Source organism: Aegilops tauschii, chromosome 2 (assembly GCF_002575655.3).
Source record: "Aegilops tauschii subsp. strangulata cultivar AL8/78 chromosome 2, Aet v6.0, whole genome shotgun sequence".
Taxonomy (NCBI): Eukaryota; Viridiplantae; Streptophyta; class Magnoliopsida; order Poales; family Poaceae; genus Aegilops; species Aegilops tauschii.
The window spans coordinates 525,945,923-525,970,048 of NC_053036.3; the positions used below are offsets into that span (position 1 = coordinate 525,945,923).

Sequence of the window (24,126 nt, forward strand, 5' to 3'; positions counted from 1 at the left end):
GGGGCGGGCCAACGGCTTTTTTGTTGGCGGCATAGCCCCTGGAGGTGGAGGTGGGACGTAGGGTGTCTGGGTAGTGGTGGCGTTGTCGCCGGCTTGCTGCAGCGTGGCGTCAGCGGCTTTGCGGGCCCGATCTGGGCCCGGTCAGGCCCGGGAGGCTCGGTGTGCCCCTGCTGCCGCGTCTGGCCGGCTACCGCAACGGCGCTAGAGGCAGTGACCTCCAGCGCGACGACGGTGAAGGTAGTTCCCTCCCGCGCAGCCTTGGTGGTGCTGCCCCGTTTCCTTGCGCTTCCATTTTCCGTCCTCTAGGCCTTGTGATGGTGACCACAATGAGGCGACAAGGGTGGCGTCAAGACCATGGTGACGCATGCTGGTGGGTGGCAAGCTGGATGGAAGGCTCCGGAGCTGCTAGGTAGTGGTGTTCTGGGGTTGGGAGAAATCCTTGTCGGCTCGTCTAACACGGACGTGATGATGCCTATGGGTGCCGCCATTCCTTCCTGAGGGCGTCAGATGTTCCCATTCCCCTCTTCCCTCCGTGTGCGGGGGGGGGGGGGGGGGGGGGGGGGAGACCCTAGGACATTGTTTTCAAAAAGGAGGAATGCCCCCGGCCTCTGCATCTTTTGATGCACACAACCATCTTATTAATAATCCAGGTTCAAAGCAAAGTCTTAAGCAGTAGTAGGAAGCTGAAAACAATTTTTTATGCCACAATTGGCGAAAATAGGGTAAGATGACTAAACACCTATCCTATTATTGGACCGCCATCTAAAACCGGTTGTAAGTATCCCGTGCAACCGTACCTATTATCCATATGCTCTCTGTGGTCAACATGGCTGAGTAACGACCACATATGGATCCAAGTAGATGCCCTGCAAAAAAATCGTGATAGTTTGTCTGTGGCAACATCATTTCGGTAGTTCCATATGGCCCAAAGTAATGCATCACAGTCTTAGACTCTACCCCAGTTAACCAAGTCTCAAATAAATGCGATATCGTACTGGGTGGACAAACGTTAAAAGCAACGTGAATTGTTCTCCAGAATAACTTAGCAAGTGGGCATTGGATTAAAAGATGTTCTATTGTTTCATCCTGATCACAAAAGCAACATCTCTTACTTCCTTCCCAACTACGCTTGGCCAAATTATCCTTTGTCAAAATTACTCCCTTATGCACAAATCACATAAAAACCTTGATTTTCAAAGGCACTTTAATTTTCCAAATGTGTATCGTCCTCGGGATAGGTCCAGTGTTAATCAAATCTGTATGCATAGATTTAACCGAGAAAACTCCGGACACTGACAACTTCCAATGTAAGGAGTCTGCTACATCTGAAAGGTTAAGCTACATTAACCTACGCATGAGATGCAGCCATCTATCCCATCGATCACCCAATAATGACCGCCGGAACTGAATGTTAAGAGGAGCGGATCCCAACACTTTGCAAACAAAAACCTCTTTCCGTTGCACAATGTTATAAAGGGAAGGGTACTACAAGGCCAGCGGAGTCTCGCCCAACAAGGTATCCTCCCAGAACCTAGTACCTTGTCCATTCCCTACGATGAATTTGCTCCTATTGAAGAAGGCAACGTTTGTCTTCATAAGCCCCTTCCAAAAAGGAGAATCAGACGGTCATGCCGTTACTTGAGCCAGCGTTTTAGAATGTAGATATTTATTATGCAATAGTTGAATCCAAACCCCGTCTCTTTCCACCGCTAAACGGTACAGCCACTTGCTAAGCAAGCACTTATTTTTCACCTCTAGATTTTCAATCCCCAAGCCACCTTGGTCCTTCGGTCTACATATAATGTTCCATTTGGCCAACCTATATTTAGTTTTGTTCTCGTCTATTTGCCAAAAAAAATTAGGATTGGTAAAAATCCAACTTTTTTCGTACGCCTACAGGTACTTCAAAGAAAGAAAGGAGGAACATCGGCATGCTCGTGAGTACCGAGTTAATAAGGACTGTTGGAGTTGTGTCGAATATTGTGTACAAGGTAGGTTACAGTTGGACTCTGAGTTGTATTGTGTTTAGATAGGATATGGAGTCGTGTCCTAATAGGGCACTTGTATCCTAGGCCTCTCTTATATAGCGAGGGTAGACACACGATGTAACCTATGCCAACATAATAGCACAGGCGCGCAAGAGGGAGCCGGTGGCGTGTGCCGGCGCCCGGGTGGCCGGTGTGCGGTATTGTGACGGTGTCACGGGGAGGAGCGCCCGTAGTCAGGCCCCGGAGATGTAGCCATATCGGTGAACCTCGTTAACAAATCTCGGTGTCGTGCTCGTGTGATTACTTGATTCTTAGATGATCGATGGTATGCCTCGGATTTATTCTAATAAGTGGTGTCAGAGCTAGGTTGATCGAAGGCCAGTTGTGTTGATCTAGAGGATGAAGAAGCAGTCCCGTGATGGATGCGCCGTTGGTGGCTTGTATGCGCGTACAGCGGCATGCGCGCGCGGCACGTACGTGCTGATGGGATCGCTGACGGCTGGTGCGTGCAGTAGTGGGAGCCTAGGCGTGGCCCATGGCGGTGCGGCCCATATGGCTGCAGCAGGGGGCAAATCCGAAGCTGGCGAGAAGCGCGTCTCGCGCAGGTGCTGCCCAAGAGCAGGCTGGAGGACTCGTGACGTGTGCGTACAGAGGCGAGATTTGTTTAGGAAAAAAAGGACCGAGTCCCAGGAGGAGAGGAGTTATCCTAGTGGCCGAGACGGCGGACGTGCAACATCAAGGCAGAAAAGCATCCATTGTTGGAAGGCAAAGACTTGGACAAGCAAAGCTAGCATCTGAAGTTGTGCAAGGGAGCAACTCCATGTGAAGACCAGAAGCTATCCTGTTGGATTTGCAACTAGTATACTTGGTGTACTTGGGGATCACGGAAAGAGTGCTCGGTATTTTTTTCACAGGTCGGCTGTACAAAGAATCATGGAGCCAACGGGTACCAGGTTTGAGGTGAAGATGTTCGACAAAACTGAAAACTTTGGGTTATGGCAGACAAAGGTGAAAATTTTGTTGGCACAACAAGAATGCTTGAAGGCGTTGCGGGATGTCAAGCCAGACGGACGATGAGGATTGTGAGGGGTTGCAGATGGTTGCAGTCAGGAAAGTTCGGCTGGGTCAGACTTGCCAGTCTGGCGGATCGACGCAGGTCGGTTGGTACAGAAGACGGTGGTGGGATCGGCGAAGACGACGTAGGAGCGTGATGCTGATGGTGACCGACTTCTGGGCATGGAAACACGTGGTGCACATGCCCGAGGCTTGTGCGGCTTCGACAAGACTATGGCGCGGGATTGATTCAAGGAGGTGTATACACGGAGCATGAAGTCGATGAGGCGCAGGGGTGGATTGATCATCTACCATGGAGTCATGTTGAAGATGAAGCTGGATTGAGGGCCTACGGCATAAGTCGACGGGGCCGAAGCCTATTCAGCAGGCGGGAAAAAGCGAGTGACATGCAGTTCGGACTGAAGCCCAGTGGTCTGATGGAAGCGTGAAACTCGTCATCGATCGGTGATGATCGGTGGTACTCTGCAGTGGGGGTTGAGTGGTGTGGGTTCGCGACCCTTGAGACTCGACCGGGACAGCGGAGGCTCGACGCGGTAATAGCAGCGAGGCGTGCGGTATGCACGGGCAATGGAGACGGGCCAGGGCTCTGGTGGTCATACATGTGGTGAGACAATTGCGAATTTGACTCGGAATGACTACAAGCAATGATGAAATTCTTTCAAGTTTCAGACAGGCGGTCAAGAAAGGAAGAGCGGTGATGTTGAGTTCAGGTAACTCTTATGTGTGACACCCAATATGTGAGTTATTCACTTTCACGCAGGTCAGTGATCGGTGTGTGATGGCATGGACGGATACTCTGAAAGTTGGGAGCACAAACTAGAGTAATGAGGAACTTAATTTTGCTCGAGCGTTGACTGTGGTCAAGAAAATAAGGGACTACAAGTTGCAGGTGGAGTCATATGGAGTCTTTGGAGTAGCAGCGGTACTCATGGGATAAACTCAAGTCCAATGTACGTGGAAGTTTGATGCATTGACGAATCCAAGGTGGTGAAGAATATTCGCCAAGGTGGAGTTTGTTGGAGTTGTGTCGAATATTGTGTACAAGGTAGGTTACAGTTGGACTCTGAGTTGTATTGTGTTTAGATAGGATATGGAGTCGTGTCCTAATAGGACACTTGTATCCTAGGCCTCTCTTATATAGCGGAGGTAAACACACGATGTAACCTATGCCAACATAATAGCATAGGCGCGCAAGGGGGAGCCGGCGGCGTGTGCCGGCGCCCGGGTGGCCGGTGTGCGATATTGTGACGGTGTCACGGGAGGAGCGCCCGTAGTCAGGCCCCGGGGATGTAGCCATATCGGTGAACCTCGTTAACAAATCTTGGTGTCATTGCTTGGTCCTCGGATGATCGACGGTATGCCTTGGATTTATCCTAACAAGGACCAACCTCCCTCCATAAGATAAGAACTTGCCCTTCCAGCAACTCAATTTCTTTTCAAAGCAGACATGTCCGGGCAACAACATCGTCGTCATCGCACTCCTTTTTGAAGGTGTTGCTTGGTATGCGGCGTTTTGGAGTGCTATGAGTGTGGTGGGACGACTCCGGAGGGCGCAACGGTGGCGGGTCATCCACGTTTGTCGAGCTGTTGTTGTTGGCATTTGTTTCTTTTTTTTCTTTTTTTTTTTGGGCTTGATGTGTTGTTGGTCTCAGCAGTTATTCCGTGTGGTTGCTATATTAATATAGCAGGGCTCAAGCCTATTTTGAGAAGATGTGTTGAATTGGCAGGAATATGCACTTCATACATATGTGATAGACAAGGTCGGTCATGGATTTTGACGTTGTGTGGCACATAGAAAAGTACTACCTTTGTCCGAAATTAGTTGTCGCTGAAATGGATGTATATAGATGTATTTCTATACTAGGTACATTCATTTGAGCGATAAGTAATTCTGAAACTCCTACAAAACCGAATCGATATGACACAACTCTGCAACTGATGAACCATATATACATGAACTTGGTGTATGTTCTTCCTACGTAAGATTGACAAGAACTGGATCCGTTTCTAGTCCTAGCGCCTGTGTTGCGGTACTTATTATGTGACTAAACCTTTATGTGCTTCATCAAGTGTCCGATGAAGACAGATGACATGAAGACTAACAGCACAAACATTACGGAGAAGCCCTGTTGAGGTGATCCTGCTTCCCTGAGCAGTTCCTGAAATAAGGCCAGGATGAGATGTTCAGATATCTGACAGTAAATAAAATACTTCCTCTGTCTTAAAATAAATGTGTTAAGTTTAGTATAACTTTGTACTAAAGTTAGTGTACAAAGTTAAGACACTTATTTTGAGACGGAGGAAGTACATACCTACATAGGCAATCATTTAGAAATCAGGACATCAGATATTTCAATGGACAAAGGTGCCCCACAATCTTGTGACCCCACATGCTAATTGCCTTCAATGAGAACCTCATTAAGATATTACTAGTTAGCTTTCCTTAATCCTTGCCTCTTTCTTTTCCGGGAGTTATCACCAAATGCCGGTGCTTACCTTATCGATCAAAGGTGTAGTTTTGAAAGTCTTACTGGATTGTCACTACTAGAAAAAGTTAAGTCAGTGCTTCATCTTTACTTTCAAGTTTATTTTTTTATCCCTAAAAGAATCTATTGGTAGAGTTCATTATCTCTCAACAATTGGTTAAGTTTGGCACTTATAACTTTAAAAATACCTAACATATGTGGTCACTGAACTCAGTCAGAATTGTACGACAGTATGACCAATGGCATGGAGGTGATTCGTACGGGATGATGCCCAATCAGCACAAGAATACATAATTTGTCTTTGTCAGGGCATCTCTAAGACGGACCCGTAAAACTTTCACAACCGTCCGGATACGGGCTGTCCGGACCGCGGAAGTCATCCAACACCGACTTATATCGGTCCGGACGTGATTTCTCCCGCAAACCGGAGACGAAAATGGGGAAGGTTCACGGGAGTCTAGACCGCTCCCAAGCCCGCATATGACCGCCCTGGCCCACCAAAAAACCCCTCTCCCTCCCACGCGTGCTCCTGCCCGGCACCAGCTGCCCGCATTCATGTCGGTGTAGAGCGCGCCGCTCCGCATTGAAGACGGCTCAGGTCGGACGCGACCTCTCACTGCATCCGCCATTGAAGCGGCGCGCCGGCCGAGGGCGCCGCACGCTGCACGCCCGGCCGAACAGGCCTCCTTGCCGCATTCATACGCCTCCATTAACCCCCGCGTGGAAGCCGAGAAACCTACTCCGGCCACACATCCATTCAGGAGCGGGCCGGCATTAAACGCAACGTCGGTCGAGCTCCTCCCATCCGCCCTCTATTTAAACGATGGCAAGCGCCGGGAAAGAATCACACCCCTCCGCCGCTCCCCCATCTCCTCCATCACCACTCCACCATTTTGATGGCATCTGACGGGCAGGAAGAGCAGTTCTTCGGCATAAAAGGCGGCATGGTGGCCCGCCGAGCCCGGCGGATACGAGCGAGGCACCTCGCTGCTCCACCTCCCTCCCCTAGGCCGACGGAGCAAGTTGCCGCCCCAATCCGGCGCGTGGTTCAGCAACTCGCCGCTCCAAGCCAGCTCGCAGAGGAGTGGCAAGTTGCTCCAGGCCGGCACGGAGGGAGCATGGCGGCACGGGCATGGACAACGCTGCGTCATACCGCCCCTCCAGTGCCTACGACCACGTCATCCGCCGTCGACGCGCGCGTAGTCGCGCCATGCAGACAGAGAAAGAAGGCGGGTGCGCGGAGGAGAACGACGAGTGGTGGCCAGCGCATCCGCGTCCACGTCCACTAGCAACTTCGAGGAAAAGTAGAACACGGAAGACCGCCGCCGCTTGGGTCCCAAGAAGGCCACCGCCGGTGCATCGCCGACTTGTACAGCAGGTGACGTGCCCGGTTTTTCTTTCTCTTAGACCACCCTGGCCTGGGCGTCCACGGAAGCACCCTTCCCCTCTAGCTGAAGCACCCTCTTCGTCACACTCCGATGAGCGGCGCAACCGGACATAAGGAAGACACGGAAGAAGAATATGCATCCGGGACTCCTGGCAGTCCAGTGACGAAGGGATCCGCCGCGACTGGCCATAGACTAGTGTAGTGTATCTGTGTCGTGGGAGCAGAGCTACGCGCGACCGTATGTGCACATAGTTTAACTTTTTAGTTAAAATAATTCCAAAATATAACCGTTTGCGTCCGGTTTGTATGAAATCCGTCATGTTTGTATGAAATCCGGTCGAGTATGCTTGAAATCTGGCCGTGTTTGCACGAATTTCATTCGGCTTGTTTGAGTTGTTGTGAAAATGTATGCGACTAGCGTTAGATGGCTATCTCCCGCATCCATGGCCGCGGACTGGTCTCTCCTATCCGTGGATGGATGCGGGAGGTTTTTGCGGGTTGCCGTTGGAGATGCCCTTACTACCTCTATCCGGGTTCTAAGTTGGGCACGGTTTTAGGTCTCCAATTTAGTAACTAGCAAAACCTTTTATAGGCAGCAAAAATTATATCTTTACATTCTCAGTCGAATGAACTTTCAGAGTGTGTTCCCGACTTACAAATCGTGATGGAGGGAGTAGAAAACATGTGAAAAGGGGAACAAACATTATGTTAGAAACTAAATTTGTATTTAAAATATAAAAAAGTGGGTGTATTCCAAAAAACAAAAAGATTTTGTAAAATACAAAAATAAGATTTTTTTTTACAAATATTACCTCAGAAATACTAAAACTTTTTTTTGCGGGGATAGAAATACTAAAACTTTGAGATAGCTTAAGATAAGTTAGCAAAGAATTATGGAAAAATGGAAATGTGGAAATATATGCTGAATAAACATTTTTTTCATGAATTAGTTTTTTAAAATATGTATGGATTTCTAGATTATTGTTTAATTCCTTTTTTTTATAAATTTTATAGAATAGCTTGCTAAAGCTTTTATTTTTGGTTTGCATTTTTCCTTTTAATTATCTATAGAAAACTCATTGAAAATCCAATGCACTGATTGGCCATATTGCTTCAAGCGAGACCAGGGACACAATTTTTTCAATATTACTCCCTCCATTCCAAAATAAGTGTCGTAGTTTTAGTTCATAGTACTCCCTTCGTTCCAAAATAGATGACTCAACTTTGTACTAAGTTAGTTAGTACAAATTTGAGTCATCTATTTTGGAACGGAGGGAGTAGAAGCTAACTGTCCAATTTATCTGGGTTTAAACTTCATGGGCCAAAACAAAACACGACTAATGGTTGAGAGGTCAAAAATAAATTTTTATGTTTTATGTCATGATAAATATTTTCCTTGCATCCAGGCATTCACATAATTTTCTATCATAATTTCAGAGTTTGTCTAGATTTTTAGGAGCAAATTATATCCATTCCAACATTAACATTTACTGCCTTCATTTTTCATTTTGGAACCATCATGATATCCGATTGGTTTTGCATGCATACTACTATGAATTTTAGGAGAAGTAACATGATTTAAGCAAATAATGTTGGATGTTACACTAAGATTAGTATGTATTTGAAGTACCATAACTGAATACCATCTGAGGAGTAGAAAAGGAATCTGAATGGGGTCTTACCATATTTTGCTGAAGTCTTTTCTGATTTTCTTCTCTTGTAGATACTTTTTCTCCAACAAGCGTCGGTACTACAGAGGCACCCTAAACAAAAACATGCAATAGAAATAGGTCAACATAATACTTGTGAGTACTAACTCAATGAACAGTATTTGATGAATTCGATATGTGTTCAGATATTTTTGTGAGTTCAGATATATGTAGAACTGCATGAGTTTTGATATGTGTTCAGATATTTGTCAGTGTGCAGTGTGTTTTGACTGGGGAATGAATTACCTTGGTACATGAAGGTTTGGCTCCAGAATTATCCATGCATCTAGATGCCTGAGAAGCAAATGAACACATGGTCACAAGAAAAGGCATGATATTGTTCTTGATGCTGCACAAAAGAACAGTGATGCTATCACTTACCGCATCAAACGCTGAGGAAACTTTCGCCTCATAGCCCATCGTCACCTCTGACCGAGGGGACGCATCCTCCTCCTCTGCCTCCTCGGGCACCGGCGATGGGGGATTAGCAGCAATGTAAACCACCCGCAGCTTGAACTCCTCGATCAACCTACCCGGCGCCCTAGTGAACTGCACAAACCGTCGCATTACGCTGGAGAAAACGTACCGGATAAACAGGCATCCATCAGTCAGCAGGAGATCGAAGCACAATGAACCTACCAGTTCAGGGACGAGATCTCTCATGGTGGCCCCGTCCCGCGCCACGGCGCTCTGCACGAGGAATTTGTCCTTGCAATGGTGATCCAGCTGCATGTCCCTGGGAGCCTGCATCGTAACTAAACCGACCCCATGCCCAGCGCTTCAGCAACGATGACACAGTGGGCATCAGAGTCAGACAAACCGATGAATCACCTGTGACGCTGCAGGAGCTCCGGGGCAGCAGAATGCCGCAGGTGTGGCGCACCGAGTACTTCCTCGGGTTCGTCGTCTTCACCTGCGGATTGGAATTTGCAACCATGGCAATCCGTCACCCTCCCACCCAATGGCGCCGCGGACAGAGACAGGGTAGCAGCAGAGCGCGAGGACAAAAGAGGAGGGTGTTCAGTCATTCACCTTGAACGCCACGTACTTGTCGGTCTTGTTGATGAGCTGCATGCAGCACGATCGCTGCCTCTTCACCTCGTCTTCTCGATCATGGCACGGAGAGGAAGCAAGAAGAAGAAAATCAGCCCAAGAGAGCTCCGAAAAGCGCCGCTGAATTTAGGTAGGGGATAGGGGTGGTTCTTGAGGGGGTACTTACAGGGGATCTTGAGCTCGGACGGGCAGACCCGAAGCAGAGTGCTGCTCATGGCTCCGATCAGAGAGCTCTGCGAGAACCACGAACAGCGAAGAGATTCGATCGTTGCCCCTAGAAGTGCTCCTGCTTCTCAAGAACCAAACCAGTGCAGTGAACTGGACGGCGTGGGAGGTGGTTGGGTCGGCGGCGGTTCCTGCCTCCGGAAGCAAAGTGCGGGAATAAATCGCAATGATGGTGATGATGATCTGGAGCCGCGGGGAGCAGCTCGGGACGCAGAGGAATATGATATCCTCAAGAATAGTGGTGGTTTGGCCTCGTCTTTAGCCGCTCTTGGGTCCTGGGTGGTGGATTGGGTTGCACTTGCAGCGCACACTGCAGGGGCAGAGCCGCCGGCGCCGGAGGATGCGATCTCGCGATCGCATTGGTAGGATGCGGCGTCCACGTTAGGCTAAGCTCTGCTCTGACTGTGCCTCGTCGGGATTTCCCCCCTTTCTAGCTCGACTTTGGGACAATGGGACGTGACATCTTTTTTGTTTGTTTGTTTGTTTGTTTGATGATTGTGGGATGTGATGCGTTACCATACAACTGAATTATGTGAACATGACCGAAAGCGGTAACCGATTACTGGTGGAATGGCATCGCCTGGGTCACTGTAAAATGGCACTCTCGAAAGAGAAGATGGATTGGGTTGGGCCTGGGTAACTAGCTAATGGATTGGGTTGTCTGCTGCAAGATGGAGTGGGTGACTAGGCTTCTCATCTTGATTAAAGGCCGCCGGGGGATGGGTCAGGGCCAGGTAGCAGTGGTTGCCAGATCAATTATCGTATCGGTGAGATATCAGCTTCAGCACTACGACGAACTAGAATATTTTCAGAGTAGCCAAAACTGGACGAGAGTAGTGTGCCAGGCTGACTGCGATGTAGTTCCACACCCGCGCTTTATGGCACACCCATAACATTTCTTTTCTTTTTTGAAATTACACAGCCATAACATTCACCGCACGTCTGCTACTTTTCTTCTTTAGCTTTCAGGCTTTGCATAGTCACTGTCCAGTGTCCACCAATCTAGATGTATATATTATACTGGTACTTTTAAGACCCAATCCACAACGCTTCATCACCCAGTTTCTGTATTGTGGGCCATCGCTGAAAATATTCGTCATTAGGTTGTGCAATAAAGTTGCAGCTGTGCCAGATACTGCTCACCTTTCGTGTTGTATTAGAACACTAGTCATGTGTCTGAAAGCTTTCATATTCCATACCCCAAGCATCAGCAGTAATGCGGAGAAACTTTACACCGAGTGAAGTCTATTTTAAACCTTGAGGTTGTAGGGCTCGTCGCAACTATTAGGTTGGAAGCATTCCTACTCCTCGAGGGAGCCGCATGGTATGTATATATTGTGGACGAGAAGATGCCCTCGTCGTGGCGTAGAAGTCAGGAACGATCGATCTCCTGATCTGACCGTTTACAAGAGAAAGAGGAGTTTAAACAGAAGTACAGAAGGAGGTTGAGATTACATGGACTCTTGATAACCAATATATCTAACACCCTCCCTTAATCTCGACTATCCTATATTTAGATTCCTCTTGAATTCTTCAAATAGCTTGACTGGCAAAGCTTTAGTAAAACCGTCTGCCACTTGAACTTTGGAAGGAATGAATCGAATGTCCAACTTTTTCTCTGCAACTCTTTCTCGCATAAAATGAAAATCAATTTCAATATGTTTGGTTCTATCATGAAACACTAGATTTGCAGAAAGATAAGTTGCTCCCAAATTATCACACCATAGACATGAAGTGCGATGTTGCTTGATTCCCAACTCATGAAGTAATGATTCTAGCCAAATAATTTCAGCTGTAGCATTTGCTAGAGATTTGTACTCTGCTTCTGTACTTGATCTTGACACTGTAGCCTGTTTCCTAGCACTCCAGGAAATAAGATTAGAGCCAAAAAATAATGCAAAACCTCCAGTTGATTTTCTACCATCACTGCATCCTGCCCAGTCGGCATCAGAAAAAGCACTAACAAGAGTAGAATTATAGCGTCTGAACTGAAGACCTAAACTTGCAGTATGTTTTATGTATCTTACAATTCTTTTAACTGATGTCCAGTGTGCAGTAGTAGGTGCATGCAAATACTGACAAACCTTGTTGACAACAAAAGATATGTCTGGCCGTGTCGATGTTAAGTACTGTAAAGCTCCCACAGTGCTTCTGTATCTAGTGCTCTCTTCCTCTTTAAGTGGCTCTCCTTCAAATGTTGAAAGTTTTTCTGAAGATGACAATGGTGTGGGTGAAGGCTTGCAGTCCTTCATCCCCATACGAGGTAGAAGTTCGGTAGCATATTTTTCTTGACTCAACAATATGCCATCTTGAACTTTCTTAACTTCAATGCCTAGGAAGAAATGTAGATCACCAAGATCCTTGAGGGCAAATTCTAAACTTAGATCATGGAGAAGAGCATTAATGGCACTTTGTGAAGAACTTGCAACTATAATATCATCAACATATATTAAGGCAAACATAACTGTGTTTGCCTTGTTATAAATGAAAAGTGACGTGTCAGCTTTGGATGCAACAAAACCAAGATGCCTTAACTGAGAGCTCAACCTTGAGTACCATGCTCTTGGTGCTTGTTTTAAACCATAAAGAGCCTTATCAAGTTTGCAAACATAATGAGGTGTTTTCTTATTATCATACCCAGGCAGTTGTTTCATGTAAACCTCCTCTTCCAGAGCACCATGCAAAAACGTGTTCTGAACATTCAGCTGTCTGAAGCTCCATCCTCTGGATACAGCAATAGAAAGCACAAGTCTAATAGTTGCAGCCTTAACAACGGGACTGAAAGTATCCTCATAATCTAAATCATAATGTTGTTTAAAACCCTTTGCAACTAGACGTGCTTTGTACCTGTCAATTGAACCATCTGCCATTTTCTTGATTCTATAGACCCACTTACAGTCAATGACATTTTTACCTCTTTGATTTGGTACAAGATGTCATGTTTTGTTTCTCATAAATGCACAATATTCTTCATCCATTGCCTTTTTCCATCTAGTATCTCCAAGTGCATCTTCCAGCTTTGTTGGTTCTCCTGTAACACACAACATGCCATACGGTATAGTGCCATCAGTTTGAATTTTTGGATTTCTTATACCTTTCTGCAGTCGGGTTGTGACATGCGAAGTTACAGCTGGTTGCAGCCTAGTAGACTGTGATGGTTGTTGCGCAGGAGATGCTGCAGAAGACGAAACCATAGATGATCCCGGAGAAGAATCAGATCCATTTTTCACAGAAGATCCTGATTTTCAAGCATCGCTCGCTCCTGAGTTTTGGGCCGCAGAAGATCCTGACCCGAGCGCTGCCTCCTGCGCGCGCGTGGGCTATGACGATCCCGAGCCTGTCGCCATCATGGGCCCGTGCATTTTGTTCATTTTCTGCACTGTTCTCTGCATCGTTTTCTCTAGTAACCTGCACAGGTGTAGACACAATACTTGGAATGGAAAAATCATCAGTTGGATTAGTACAATTGTCGCCCCCATGATCAAATGCTCAAAGATTTGGTGGAAGAAGAAGAATTTCTTTTTTAAGAAGAGCTCCGGCATTTGGGTGAAGGGATTCAAAAGGGGAAACGAACTCGTCAAAAACAACATCACGAGATATATAAACCCTTCATGTAGATACATCTAGACATTTGACTCCTTTGTGGATTGGATTGTAGCCCAAAAAGACACACTTCTTGGAACGGAAAGCAAGCTTGCGTGTATTATATGGTCTAAGATTGGGCCAGCATGCACAACCAAACACACTAAGTGAATTGTAATTAGGAGTAATGCCAAGAAGGCGTGTGATAGGAGTCTCAAATTTAATGACTTTGCTAGGGAGCAAGTTGATGAGATAAGTGGCTGTCAAGAATGCTTCATCCCAAAATTTTAGTGGCATAGATGAATTTGCTAAAAGAGATAGTCCTACCTCAACAGCATGGCGATGTTTTCGTTCGGCAGAACCATTCTGTTGATGAGCATGAGGACACGAGACATGATGGGAGATACCAAGTTGCTGAAATAAGGAATTTAGCTTCCGGTATTCACCTCCCCAGTCAGTTTGCATGACAATGATCTTAGTGTTCAGGTTTCTTTTAACAAGATTCTAAAAATTCTTAAAAACTTGAAACACTTCAGATCGTTTCTTAAGAAGATATATCCAAGTAAACTTACTATAATCATCAATAAAGCTTACATAATATGAGTGTCTACTAATTGAAGTAGGAGCTGGCCCCCAAACATCTAAGAATACAAGTTGTAAGGGTGCAGTAGAGATACTAGTAGAGACATGATATGGCAGCTGATGAATTTTAGCTTGCTCACATGGATCACAAAGTGACTCAATGCTAGCCTCATGAGAATGAGGGGGCTTATTTTGACTAAGAATAAGTTTGACAATAACTGCTGAAGGATGACCTAATCTACTATGCCACTTTTGCAGAAGACGGCTTGATGGCGACAAAAGCTTGCTTATTTGATGATGGTGATGATGAAGATATGAGTGAGTAAAGGCCTCCCACGCACTTGCCCCTAAGAAGTACTCTCCTCGTGTCCAAGTCCTTAACCAAAAAGAAATAAGGATAAAATTCAATGAGAACACGATTATCAAGAGTAAACCTATGAACGGAGACAAGATTTTTTGACGTTTCAGGAACATATAGAATTCTGTTTAGACGCAAGTTTTTCATGGGGGTATTACAATTGAACTACCAACATGAGTAATTTTCATACCAGAACCGCTTGCGGTGTGAACTTGATCCGGTCCATGGTACTTGTCTCGGATTGTTAGCTTGTCCACCTCATGTGTGATGTGATTTGTGGCTCCATTGTCCGCGTACCAGTTGGTGTCGATGCCATAGTCACCATTGGTGCAGCATTTGCCTCCTTTTCCTCATAATCATCTTCCTCATAGCGATCCCAACATGCACGGGCACCTCCTGCATGAAACTTGTAACAGATCTGGCACTCGGGGTAATCCCAAGTTGGTTGTTGACGCTGCTGCTATTGTGAATGACCTCGGTAGCCTCTGCCACAATTGACGCTAGAGGGAGTGGGAGGACGCCTTCCTCGGCAACGTCCTCTCTTGCCGCGCCCGCGACCTCTATTGTTGCACCCCTTCCTCTGTACACCATGTTGGCTGAAGAGTTGAAGCCAGTGCCATCTGCTCCATCGCCCAACATCCACCCTTTGATCGAAGGCGGAAATTTGGGCAAAAAACTCATCCACAGTTATAGATGTCTGTTGGGGAACGTAGTAATTTCAAAACAATTCCTACGCACACGCAAGATCATGGTGATGCATAGCAATGAGAGGAGAGAGTGTTGTCTACGTACCCTCGTAGACCATAAGCGGAAGCATTATGACAACGCGGTTGATGTAGTCGTACGTCTTCACGATCGACCGATCCTCAGTACCGAACGTACGGCACCTCCGCGTTCAGCACACGTTCAGCTCGGTGACGTCCCGCGAACTCACGATCCAGTAGAGCTTCGAGGAAGAGCTTCGTCAGCACGACGGCGTGGTGACGGTGTTGATGAAGCTACCGACGCAGGGCTTCGCCTAAGCACCGCTACAATATGACCGAGGTGGATTATGGTGGAGGGGGCACCGCACACGGCTAAGAAACATCAATGATCAACTTGTGTGTCTATGAGGTGCCCCCTGGCCACGTATATAAAGGAGTGGAGGAGGGGGGGCCGACCTAGCTATGGCGCGCCCTGGAGGAGTCCTACTCCCACCAGGAGTAGGATTCCCCCTTCCATGTAGTAGGAGTAGGAGAGAAGGAAAGGGAAAAGAGAAGAGAAGGAAGGAGGGGGCACCGCCCCTCCCCCTAGTCCAATTCGGACTAGGCCTTGGGGGGCACACAGCCTCCCCTCTCTCTTTCCCCTAAAGCCCAATAAGGCCCATATACTCCCCGGCGAATTCCCGTAACTCTCCGGTACTCCGATAAATACCCAAACCACTCAGAACCTTTCCGATGTCCGAATATAGTCGTCCAATATATCGATCTTTACGTCTCGACCATTTCGAGACTCCTCATCATGTCCCCGATCTCATCCGGGACTCCGAACTACCTTCGGTACATCAAAACACATAAACTCATAATACCGATCGTCACAGAACTTTAAGCGTGCGGACCCTACGGGTTCGAGAACTATGTAGACATGGCCGAGACACGTCTCCAGTCAATAACCAATAGCGGAACCTGGATGCTCATATTAGTTCCTACATATTCTACGAAGATCTTTATCGGTCAAACCGCATAACCTCATACGTTGTTCCCTTTGTCATCGGTATGTTACTTGCCCGAGATTCGATCATTGGTATCTCAATACCTAGCTCAATCTCGTAACCGGCAAGTCTCTTTACTCATTCTGTAATACATCATCCCGCAACTAACTCATTAGTTGCATTGCTTGCAAGGCTTATAGTGATGTGCATTACCGAGAGGGCCCAGAGATACCTCTCCGACAATCGGAGTGACAAATCCTAATCTCGATCAATGCCAACTCAACAAGTACCATCGGAGACACCTGTAGAGCACCTTTGTAATCACCCAGTTACGTTCTGATGTTTGGTAGCACACAAAGTGTTCCTACGGTAATCGGGAGTTGCATAATCTCATAGTCATAGGAACATGTATAAGTTATGAAGAAAGCAATAGCAGTAAACTAAAACGATCAAGTGCTAAGCTAACGGAATGGGTCAAGTCAATCAAATCATTCTCCTAATGATGTGATCCCGTTTATCAAATGACAACTCATGTCTATGGTTAGGAAACTTAACCATCTTTGATCAATGAGCTAGTCAAGTAGAGGCATACTAGTGACACTCTGTTTGTCTATGTATTCACACATGTATTATGTTTCCGATTAATACAATTATAGCATGAATAATAAACATTTATCATGAAATAAGGAAATAAATAATAACTTTATTATTGCCTCTAGGGCATATTTCCTTCAGTCTCCCACTTGCACTAGAGTCAATAATCTAGTTCACATCGCCATGTGATTTAACACCAATATTTCACATCACCATGTGATTAACACCATAGTTCACATCGCCATGTGACACTCAAAGGGTTTAGTAGAGTCAGTAATCTTAGTTCACATCGCCATGTGATTAATACCCAAAGAGTACTAAGGTGTGATCATGTTTTGCTTGTGAGAGAAGTTTAGTCAACGGGTCTGCCATATTCATATCCGTATGTATTTTGCAAATTTCTATGTCAACAATACTCTGCACGGAGCTACTCTAGCTAATTGCTCCCACTTTCAATATATATCCAGATTGAGACTTAGAGTCATCTGGATCAGTGTCAAAACTTGCATCGACGTAACCCTTTACGACGAACCTTTTGTCACCTCCATAATCGAGAAACATATCCTTATTCCACTAAGGATAATTTTGACCGTTGTCCATTGATCTACTCCTAGATCACTATTGTACTCCCTTGCCAAACTCAGTGTAAGGTATACAATAGGTCTGGTACACAACATGTCATACTTTATAGAACCTATGGCTGAGGCATAGGGAATGACTTTCATTCTCTCTCTATCTTCTGTCGTGGTCGGGCTTTGAGTCTTACTCAACTTCACACCTTGCAACACAGGCAAGAATCTCCTTCTTTGACTGTTCCATTTTGAACTACTTCAAAATTTTGTCAAGGTATGTACTCATTGAAAAAACTTATCAAGCGTCTTGATCTATCTCTATAGATCTTGATGCTCAATATGTAAGCAGCTTCATCGAGGTCTTTCTTTGAAAAAACTCCTTTCAAATACTCCTTTATGCTTTCCAGAAAATTCTACATTATTTCCGATCAACAATATGTCATTCACATATACTTATCAGAAATGCTGTTGTAGTGCTCCCACTCACTTTCTTGTGAATACAGGCTTCACCGCAAGTCTGTATGAAACTATATGCTTTGATCAACTCATCAAAATGTTTATTCCAACTCCGAGAGGCTTGCACCAGTCCATAAATGGATCGTTGGAGCTTGCACACTTTGTTAGCACTCTTTGGATCGATAAAACCTTCAGGTTGCATCATATACAACTCTTCTTCCAGAAATCCATTCAGGAATGCAGTCTTCACATCCATTTGCCAAATTTCATAATCATAAAATGCGGCAATTGCTAACATGATTCGGACGGACTTAAGCATCGCTACGGGTGAGAAGGTCTCATCGTAGTCAACTCCTTGAACTTGTTGAAAACCTTTCGCAACAAGTCAAGCTTTATAGACAGTAACATTACCGTCAACGTCAGTCTTCTTCTTGAAGATCCATTTATTCTCGATGGCTTGCCGATCATCGGGCAAGTCAACCAAAGTCCACACTTTGTTCTCATACATGGATCCCATCTCAGATTTCATGGCCTCAAGCCATTTTGCAGAATCTGGGCTCATCATCGCTTCCTCATAGTTCATAGGTTCGTCATGGTCAAGTAACATGACCTCCAGAACAGGATTACCGTACCACTCTGGTGCGGATCTTACTCTGGTTGACCTACGTGGTTCGGTAGTAACTTGATCTGAAGTTTCATGATCATCATCATTAGCTTCCTCACTAATTGGTATAGGTGTCACAGGAACCGGTTTCTGTGATGAACTACTCTCCAATAAGGGAGCAGGTACAGTTACCTCATCAAGTTCTACTTTCCTCCCACTCACTTCTTTCGAGAGAAACTCCTTCTCTAGAAAGTATCCATTCTTAGCAACAAATGTCTTGCCTTCGGATCTGTGATAGAAGGTGTACCCAATTGTCTCCTTTGGGTATCCTATGAAGACACATTTCTCCGATTTGGGTTTGAGCTTATCAGGATGAAACTTTTTCACATAAGCATCGCAACCCCAAACTTTAAGAAACGACAACTTTGGTTTCTTGCCAAACCACAGTTCATATGGTGTCGTCTCAACGGATTTAGATGGTGCCCTATTTAACGTGAATGCAGCTGTCTCTAATGCATAACCCCAAAACGATAGTGGTAAATCGGTAAGAGACATCATAGATTGCACTATATCAAATAAAGTACAGTTATGACGTTCGGACACACCATTACGCTGTGGTGTTCCAGGTGACGTGAGTTGCGAAACTATTCCGCATTGTTTCAAATGAAGACCAAACTCGTAACTCAAATATTATCCTCCACGATCAGATCGTAGAAACTTTATTTTCTTGTTACGATGATTTTCCACTTCACTCAGAAATTCTTTGAACTTTTCAAATGTTTCATCAAGTAGATATACCCATATCTGCTCAAATAATCTGTGAAGGTCAGAAAATAACGATACCCGCCGCGAGTCTCAACACTCATCGGACTGCATACATCAGTATGTATTATTTCCAACAAGTCTGTTGCTCACTCCATTGTTCCGGAGAACGGAGTCTCAGTCATCTTTCCCATGAGGCATGGTTCGCAAGCATCAAGTGATTCCAAAAGCCCATCAGCATGGATTTTCATCATGCGCTTTACACCAATATGACCTAAATGGCAGTGCCACAAATAAGTTGCACTATCATGATTAACTTTGCATCTTTTGGCTTCAATATTATGAATGTGTATCACTACGATCGAGATTCAATCAACCATTCATCTTGGGTGTATGACCATTGAAGGTTTTATTCATGTAAACAGAACAACAATTATTCTCTAACTTTAAATGAATAAACCGTATTGCAATAAACATGATCAAATCATATTCATGCTTAACGCAAACACCAAATAACATTTATTTAGGTTCAACACTAATCCCGAAAGTATAGGGAGTGTGCGATCATGATCATATCAATCTTGGAACCACTTCCAACACACATCGTCACTTCACCCTTAACTAGTCTCTGTTCATTCTGCAACTCCCGTTTCGAGTTACTAATCTTAGCAACTGAACTAGTATTAAATACTGAGGGGTTGCTATAAACACTAGTAAAGTACACATTAATAACATGTATATCAAATATACCTTTGTTCACTTTGCCATCCTTCTTATCCGCCAAATACTTGGGGCAGTTCTGCTTCCAGTGACCAGTCCCTTTGCAGTAGAAGCACTTAGTCTCAGGCTTAGGTCCAGACTTGGGCTTCTTCACTTGAGCAGCAACTTGCTTACCGTTCTTCTTGAAGTTCCCTTTCTTCCCTTTGCCCTTTTCTTGAAACTAGTGGTCTTGTCAACCATCAACACTTGATGCTTTTCTTGATTTCTACCTTCGTCGATTTCAGCATCACGAAGAGCTTGGGAATCGTTTCTGTTGTCCCTTGCATATTATAGTTCATCACGAAGTTCTAGTAACTTGGTGATAGTGACTAGAGAACTCTATCAATCACTATCTTGTCTGGAATATTAACTCCCACTTGATTCAAGTGATTGTAGTACTTAGACATTCTGAGCACATGCTCACTAGCTGAGCAATTCTCCTCCATCTTGTAGGCAAAGTGCTTGTCAAAGGTCTCATACCTTTTGACATGGGCATGAGTCTGAAATACTAATTTCACTTCTTGGAACATCTCATATGCTCCGTGGCGTTAAAACGTCTTTGAAGCCCCGATTCTAAGCCGTAAAGCATGGTGCACTAAACTATCAAGTAGTCATCATATCGAGCTTGCCAAACGTTCATAACGTCTGCATCTGCTCCTGCAATCGGTCTGTCACCTAGCGGTGCATCAAGGACATAATTCTTCTGTGCAGCAATGAGGATAATCCTCAGATCACGGATCCAATCCGCATCATTGCTACTAACATCTTTCAACTTAGTTTTCTCTAGGAACATATCAAAAATAAAACAGGGAGCTACATCGCGAGCTATTGATCTACAACATAGATATGCTTAATACTAGCAGGACTAAGTTCATGATAAATTAAAGTTCAATTAATCATATTACTTAAGAACTCCCACTTAGATAGACATCCCTCTAATCATCTAAGTGATCACGTGATCCATATCAACTAAACCATAACCGATCATCACGTGAGATGGAGTAGTTTTCAATGGTGAACATCATTATGTTGATCATATCTACTATATGATTCACGCTCGACCTTTCGGTCTCAGTGTTCCGAGGCCATATCTGCATATGCTAGGCTCGTCAAGTTTAACCCGAGTATTCTGCATGTGCAAAACTGTATTACACCCGTTGTAGATGAACGTTGAGCTTATCACACCCGATCATCACGTGGTGTCTCGGCACGACGAACTTTGGCAACGGTGCATACTCAGGGAGAACACTTTTACCTTGAAATTTAGTGAGAGATAATCTTATAATGCTACCGTCAAACAAAGCAGAATAAGATGCATAAAGGATAAACATCACATGCAATCAATATAAGTGATATGATATGGCCATCATCATCTTGTGCCTTTGATCTCCATCTCCAAAGCACCGTCATGATCACCATCGTCACCGGCACGACACCTTGATCTCCATCGTAGCATCGTTGTCGTCTCGCCAACTATTGCTTCTATGACTATCGCTACCGCTTAGTGATAAAGTAAAGCAATTACAGGGCGATTGCATTGCATACAATAAAGCGACAACCATATGGCTCCTGCCAGTTGCCGATAACTCCATTACAAAACATGATCATCTCATACAATAAATATAGCATCATGCCTTGACCATATCACATCACAACATGCCCTGCAAAAACAAGTTAGACGTCCTCTACTTTGTTGTTGCAAGTTTTACGTGGCTGCTACGGGCTGAGCAAGAACCGTTCTTACCTACGCATCAAAACCACAACGATAGTTCGTCAAATTAGTGATGTTTTAACCTTCTCAAGGACCGGGCGTAGTCACACTCGGTTCAACTAAAGTTGGAGAAACTGACACCCGCCAGCCACCTGTGTGCTAAGCACGTCGGTAGAACCAGTCTCGCGCAAGCGTACGCGTAATGTCGGTCCGGGCTGCTTCATCCAACAATACCGCTGAACCAAAGTATGACATGCTGGTAAGCAGTATGACTTGTATCGCCCACAACTCACTTGTGTTCTACTCGTGCATATAACATCTACACATAAACCTGGCTCGGATGCCACTGTTGGGGAACATAGTAATTTCAAAAAAATTCCTACGCACACGCAAGATCATGGTGATTCATAGCAACGAGAGGGGAGAGTGTTGTCTACGTACCCTCGTAGACCGTAAGTGGAAGCGTTATGACAACGCGGTTGATGTAGTCGTACGTCTTCACGATCGACCGATCCTCAGTACCGAACGTACGGCACCTCCGTTTTCAGCACACGTTCAGCTCGGTGACGTCCCGCGAACTCACGATCTAGTAGAGCTTCGAGGAAGAGCTTCGTCAGCACGACGCCATGGTGACGTTGTTGATGAAGCTACCGACGCAGGGCTTTGCCTAAGCACCACTACGATATGACCGAGGAGGATTATGGTGGAGGGGGGCACCACACACGGCTAAGAAAGATCAATGATCAACTTGTGTGTCTATGGGGTGCCCCCTGGCCACGTATATAAAGGAGTGGAGGAGGGGGAGGGCCGGCCTAGCTATGGCGCACCGTGGAGGAGTCCTACTCCCACTAGTAGAAAACTGGGCTTTGGTCACAGGGCAATATTCACATTAGTCCCGGTTCAGTCACGAACCGGGACTAATGTGAGCATTGGTCCCGGTTCGTGCGGCCAGGGGCCTGCCGGGCCTCGCGGGGGCATTGGTCCCGGTTCGTCCGGCCCCTTTGGTCCCGGTTGGTGGGACAAACCGGGACCAATGGGCCTCGCTCCTGGCCCACCACCATTGGTCCCGGTTGGTGGCTTGAACCGGGACCAGAGCCTCACCCTTTAGTCCCGGTTCATACCACAAACCGGGACTAAAGGGTTGGTCCTAGTTGCGGTCAGAGTTTAGTCCCACCTCGCCAACCGAAGGGCGCTCACACCGGTTTATAAGCCCGTCCCTCTCTGCCTTGTTGAGCTCCTCTCAAAGCGAAAATAGATGCCCTTATACAGGGAATTTGACCTAAATTCAGAGTAAATTTCTTTGAATTTCATAGAAATTTATTATGAATTTAGGTTGAATTTTCTCTATAGGCGCACCTATGTTCATTTTTTTATAGTAAATAAAATAAATAAACCTTAATAAAATAAATAAAAATAAATAAACCTTAATAAAATAAAATAAAATAAACTATAGTAAATAAAATAAATAAACCTTAATAAAATAAATAAAAATAGCAGCAGTAAAATAAATAAAAATAACAGCAGTAAAATAAATAAAAATAAAATAAATAAAGTAAAATACATAAGTAATTAGAAACAAAATGGAATAAAATAAATAATTTTTTTGTTGTAAGTAGAAACAAAACAAAATAAATAAAGCAAAAGAGAAAACAAAAAACAGGGAAAAAATTATGCCACCTACTGGGCCACCACGGCCTGAATACGACTTGAAACCCATCCATGGGCCAGGATTCAGGCCCGCGGAAGGCCCAGTAGGCCCCACAGGCAAAGAGAACGGTTAGGCCCGAAAGCCTGCAGTTGAGAGGAGCTCGAGAGGGTGGGCGCAGCAGCGCTTATAAACCACTCTCGAGCTCTCTCAACTAGCGAGGTGGGACTAAACTTTGGCCGCGACGCGGGCAGCACATGTCCTTTGGTCCCGGTTGGTGGCACCAACCGGGACTAAAGGTAGGCATGGGTACCGGTTAGTGGCACCAACCGGGACCAATGCCCCCCCCCTTTAGTCCCGGTTGGTGCCACCAACCAGGACCAGTGAGGTGCCTATATATACCCCTCGCCCGCGAGCAGAGCACTCCAGTGCTCTTTTTTTCTCTGGCCGGCGAGGGGAGGGCTTTGTGGTGCTCTAGCTCACCTCCTATGCACATGAGGTGTTCGATGAAATGCCCGAGCCACAGTAGTTAAGCTTTCTCCTCTCGAAGCTCGACCTCAAAGCTCCATTTTCCTTGAGATTTGTACGGTTTAGCGGAATGCACGCAGATGAACCGGCAATGGATGTATGGTGACAGACACACCTCTGAGTACATTAAGGGCGTGCATGATATTCTCGAAGTGGCTGAGGCAAACAAGCATAATGGTTTTATGTGTTGTCCATGCCCTACATGTGGGAATACGAAGTCTTACTCTGACCGGAAAATCCTTCACACCCACCTGCTTTACCAGGGTTTCATGCCACACTATAATGTTTGGACGAGGCACGGAGAAATTGGGGTTATGATGGAAGACGGCGAAGAAGAAGAGGACGATGACAACTATGTGCC

The 24,126-nt window shown here is 45.5% G+C and overlaps 1 protein-coding gene across 1 annotated transcript; it reads right to left on the bottom strand.

The window, feature by feature from the left end:
* Positions 1 to 4,862: 4,862 nt before the first annotated feature.
* Positions 4,863 to 10,333, bottom strand: LOC109772219 (vesicle-associated protein 1-3). Its single transcript, XM_020330912.4, has 8 exons — positions 9,864 to 10,333; positions 9,677 to 9,747; positions 9,476 to 9,557; positions 9,284 to 9,399; positions 9,026 to 9,193; positions 8,891 to 8,938; positions 8,618 to 8,698; positions 4,863 to 5,221 (listed from the first exon to the last, which is right to left on the bottom strand). Exons 1-8 carry the CDS (start codon positions 9,910 to 9,912, stop codon positions 5,108 to 5,110), a joined length of 729 nt encoding a protein of 242 aa, XP_020186501.1. The 5' UTR covers positions 9,913 to 10,333; the 3' UTR covers positions 4,863 to 5,107.
* Positions 10,334 to 24,126: the final 13,793 nt, after the last annotated feature.

Excerpts from the sequence above, each read along its gene's own strand:
- LOC109772219 (XM_020330912.4), bottom strand. The coding sequence starts at position 9,912 with ATGAGCAGCACTCTGCTTCGGGTCTGCCCGTCCGAGCTCAAGATCCCC. Across the intron at positions 8,939-9,025 it reads TTTCCTCAGCGTTTGATGCG|GCATCTAGATGCATGGATAA; the intron begins GTAAGTGATAGC and ends TTTGCTTCTCAG. Across the intron at positions 5,222-8,617 it reads AAAGACTTCAGCAAAATATG|GAACTGCTCAGGGAAGCAGG; the intron begins GTAAGACCCCAT and ends GCCTTATTTCAG.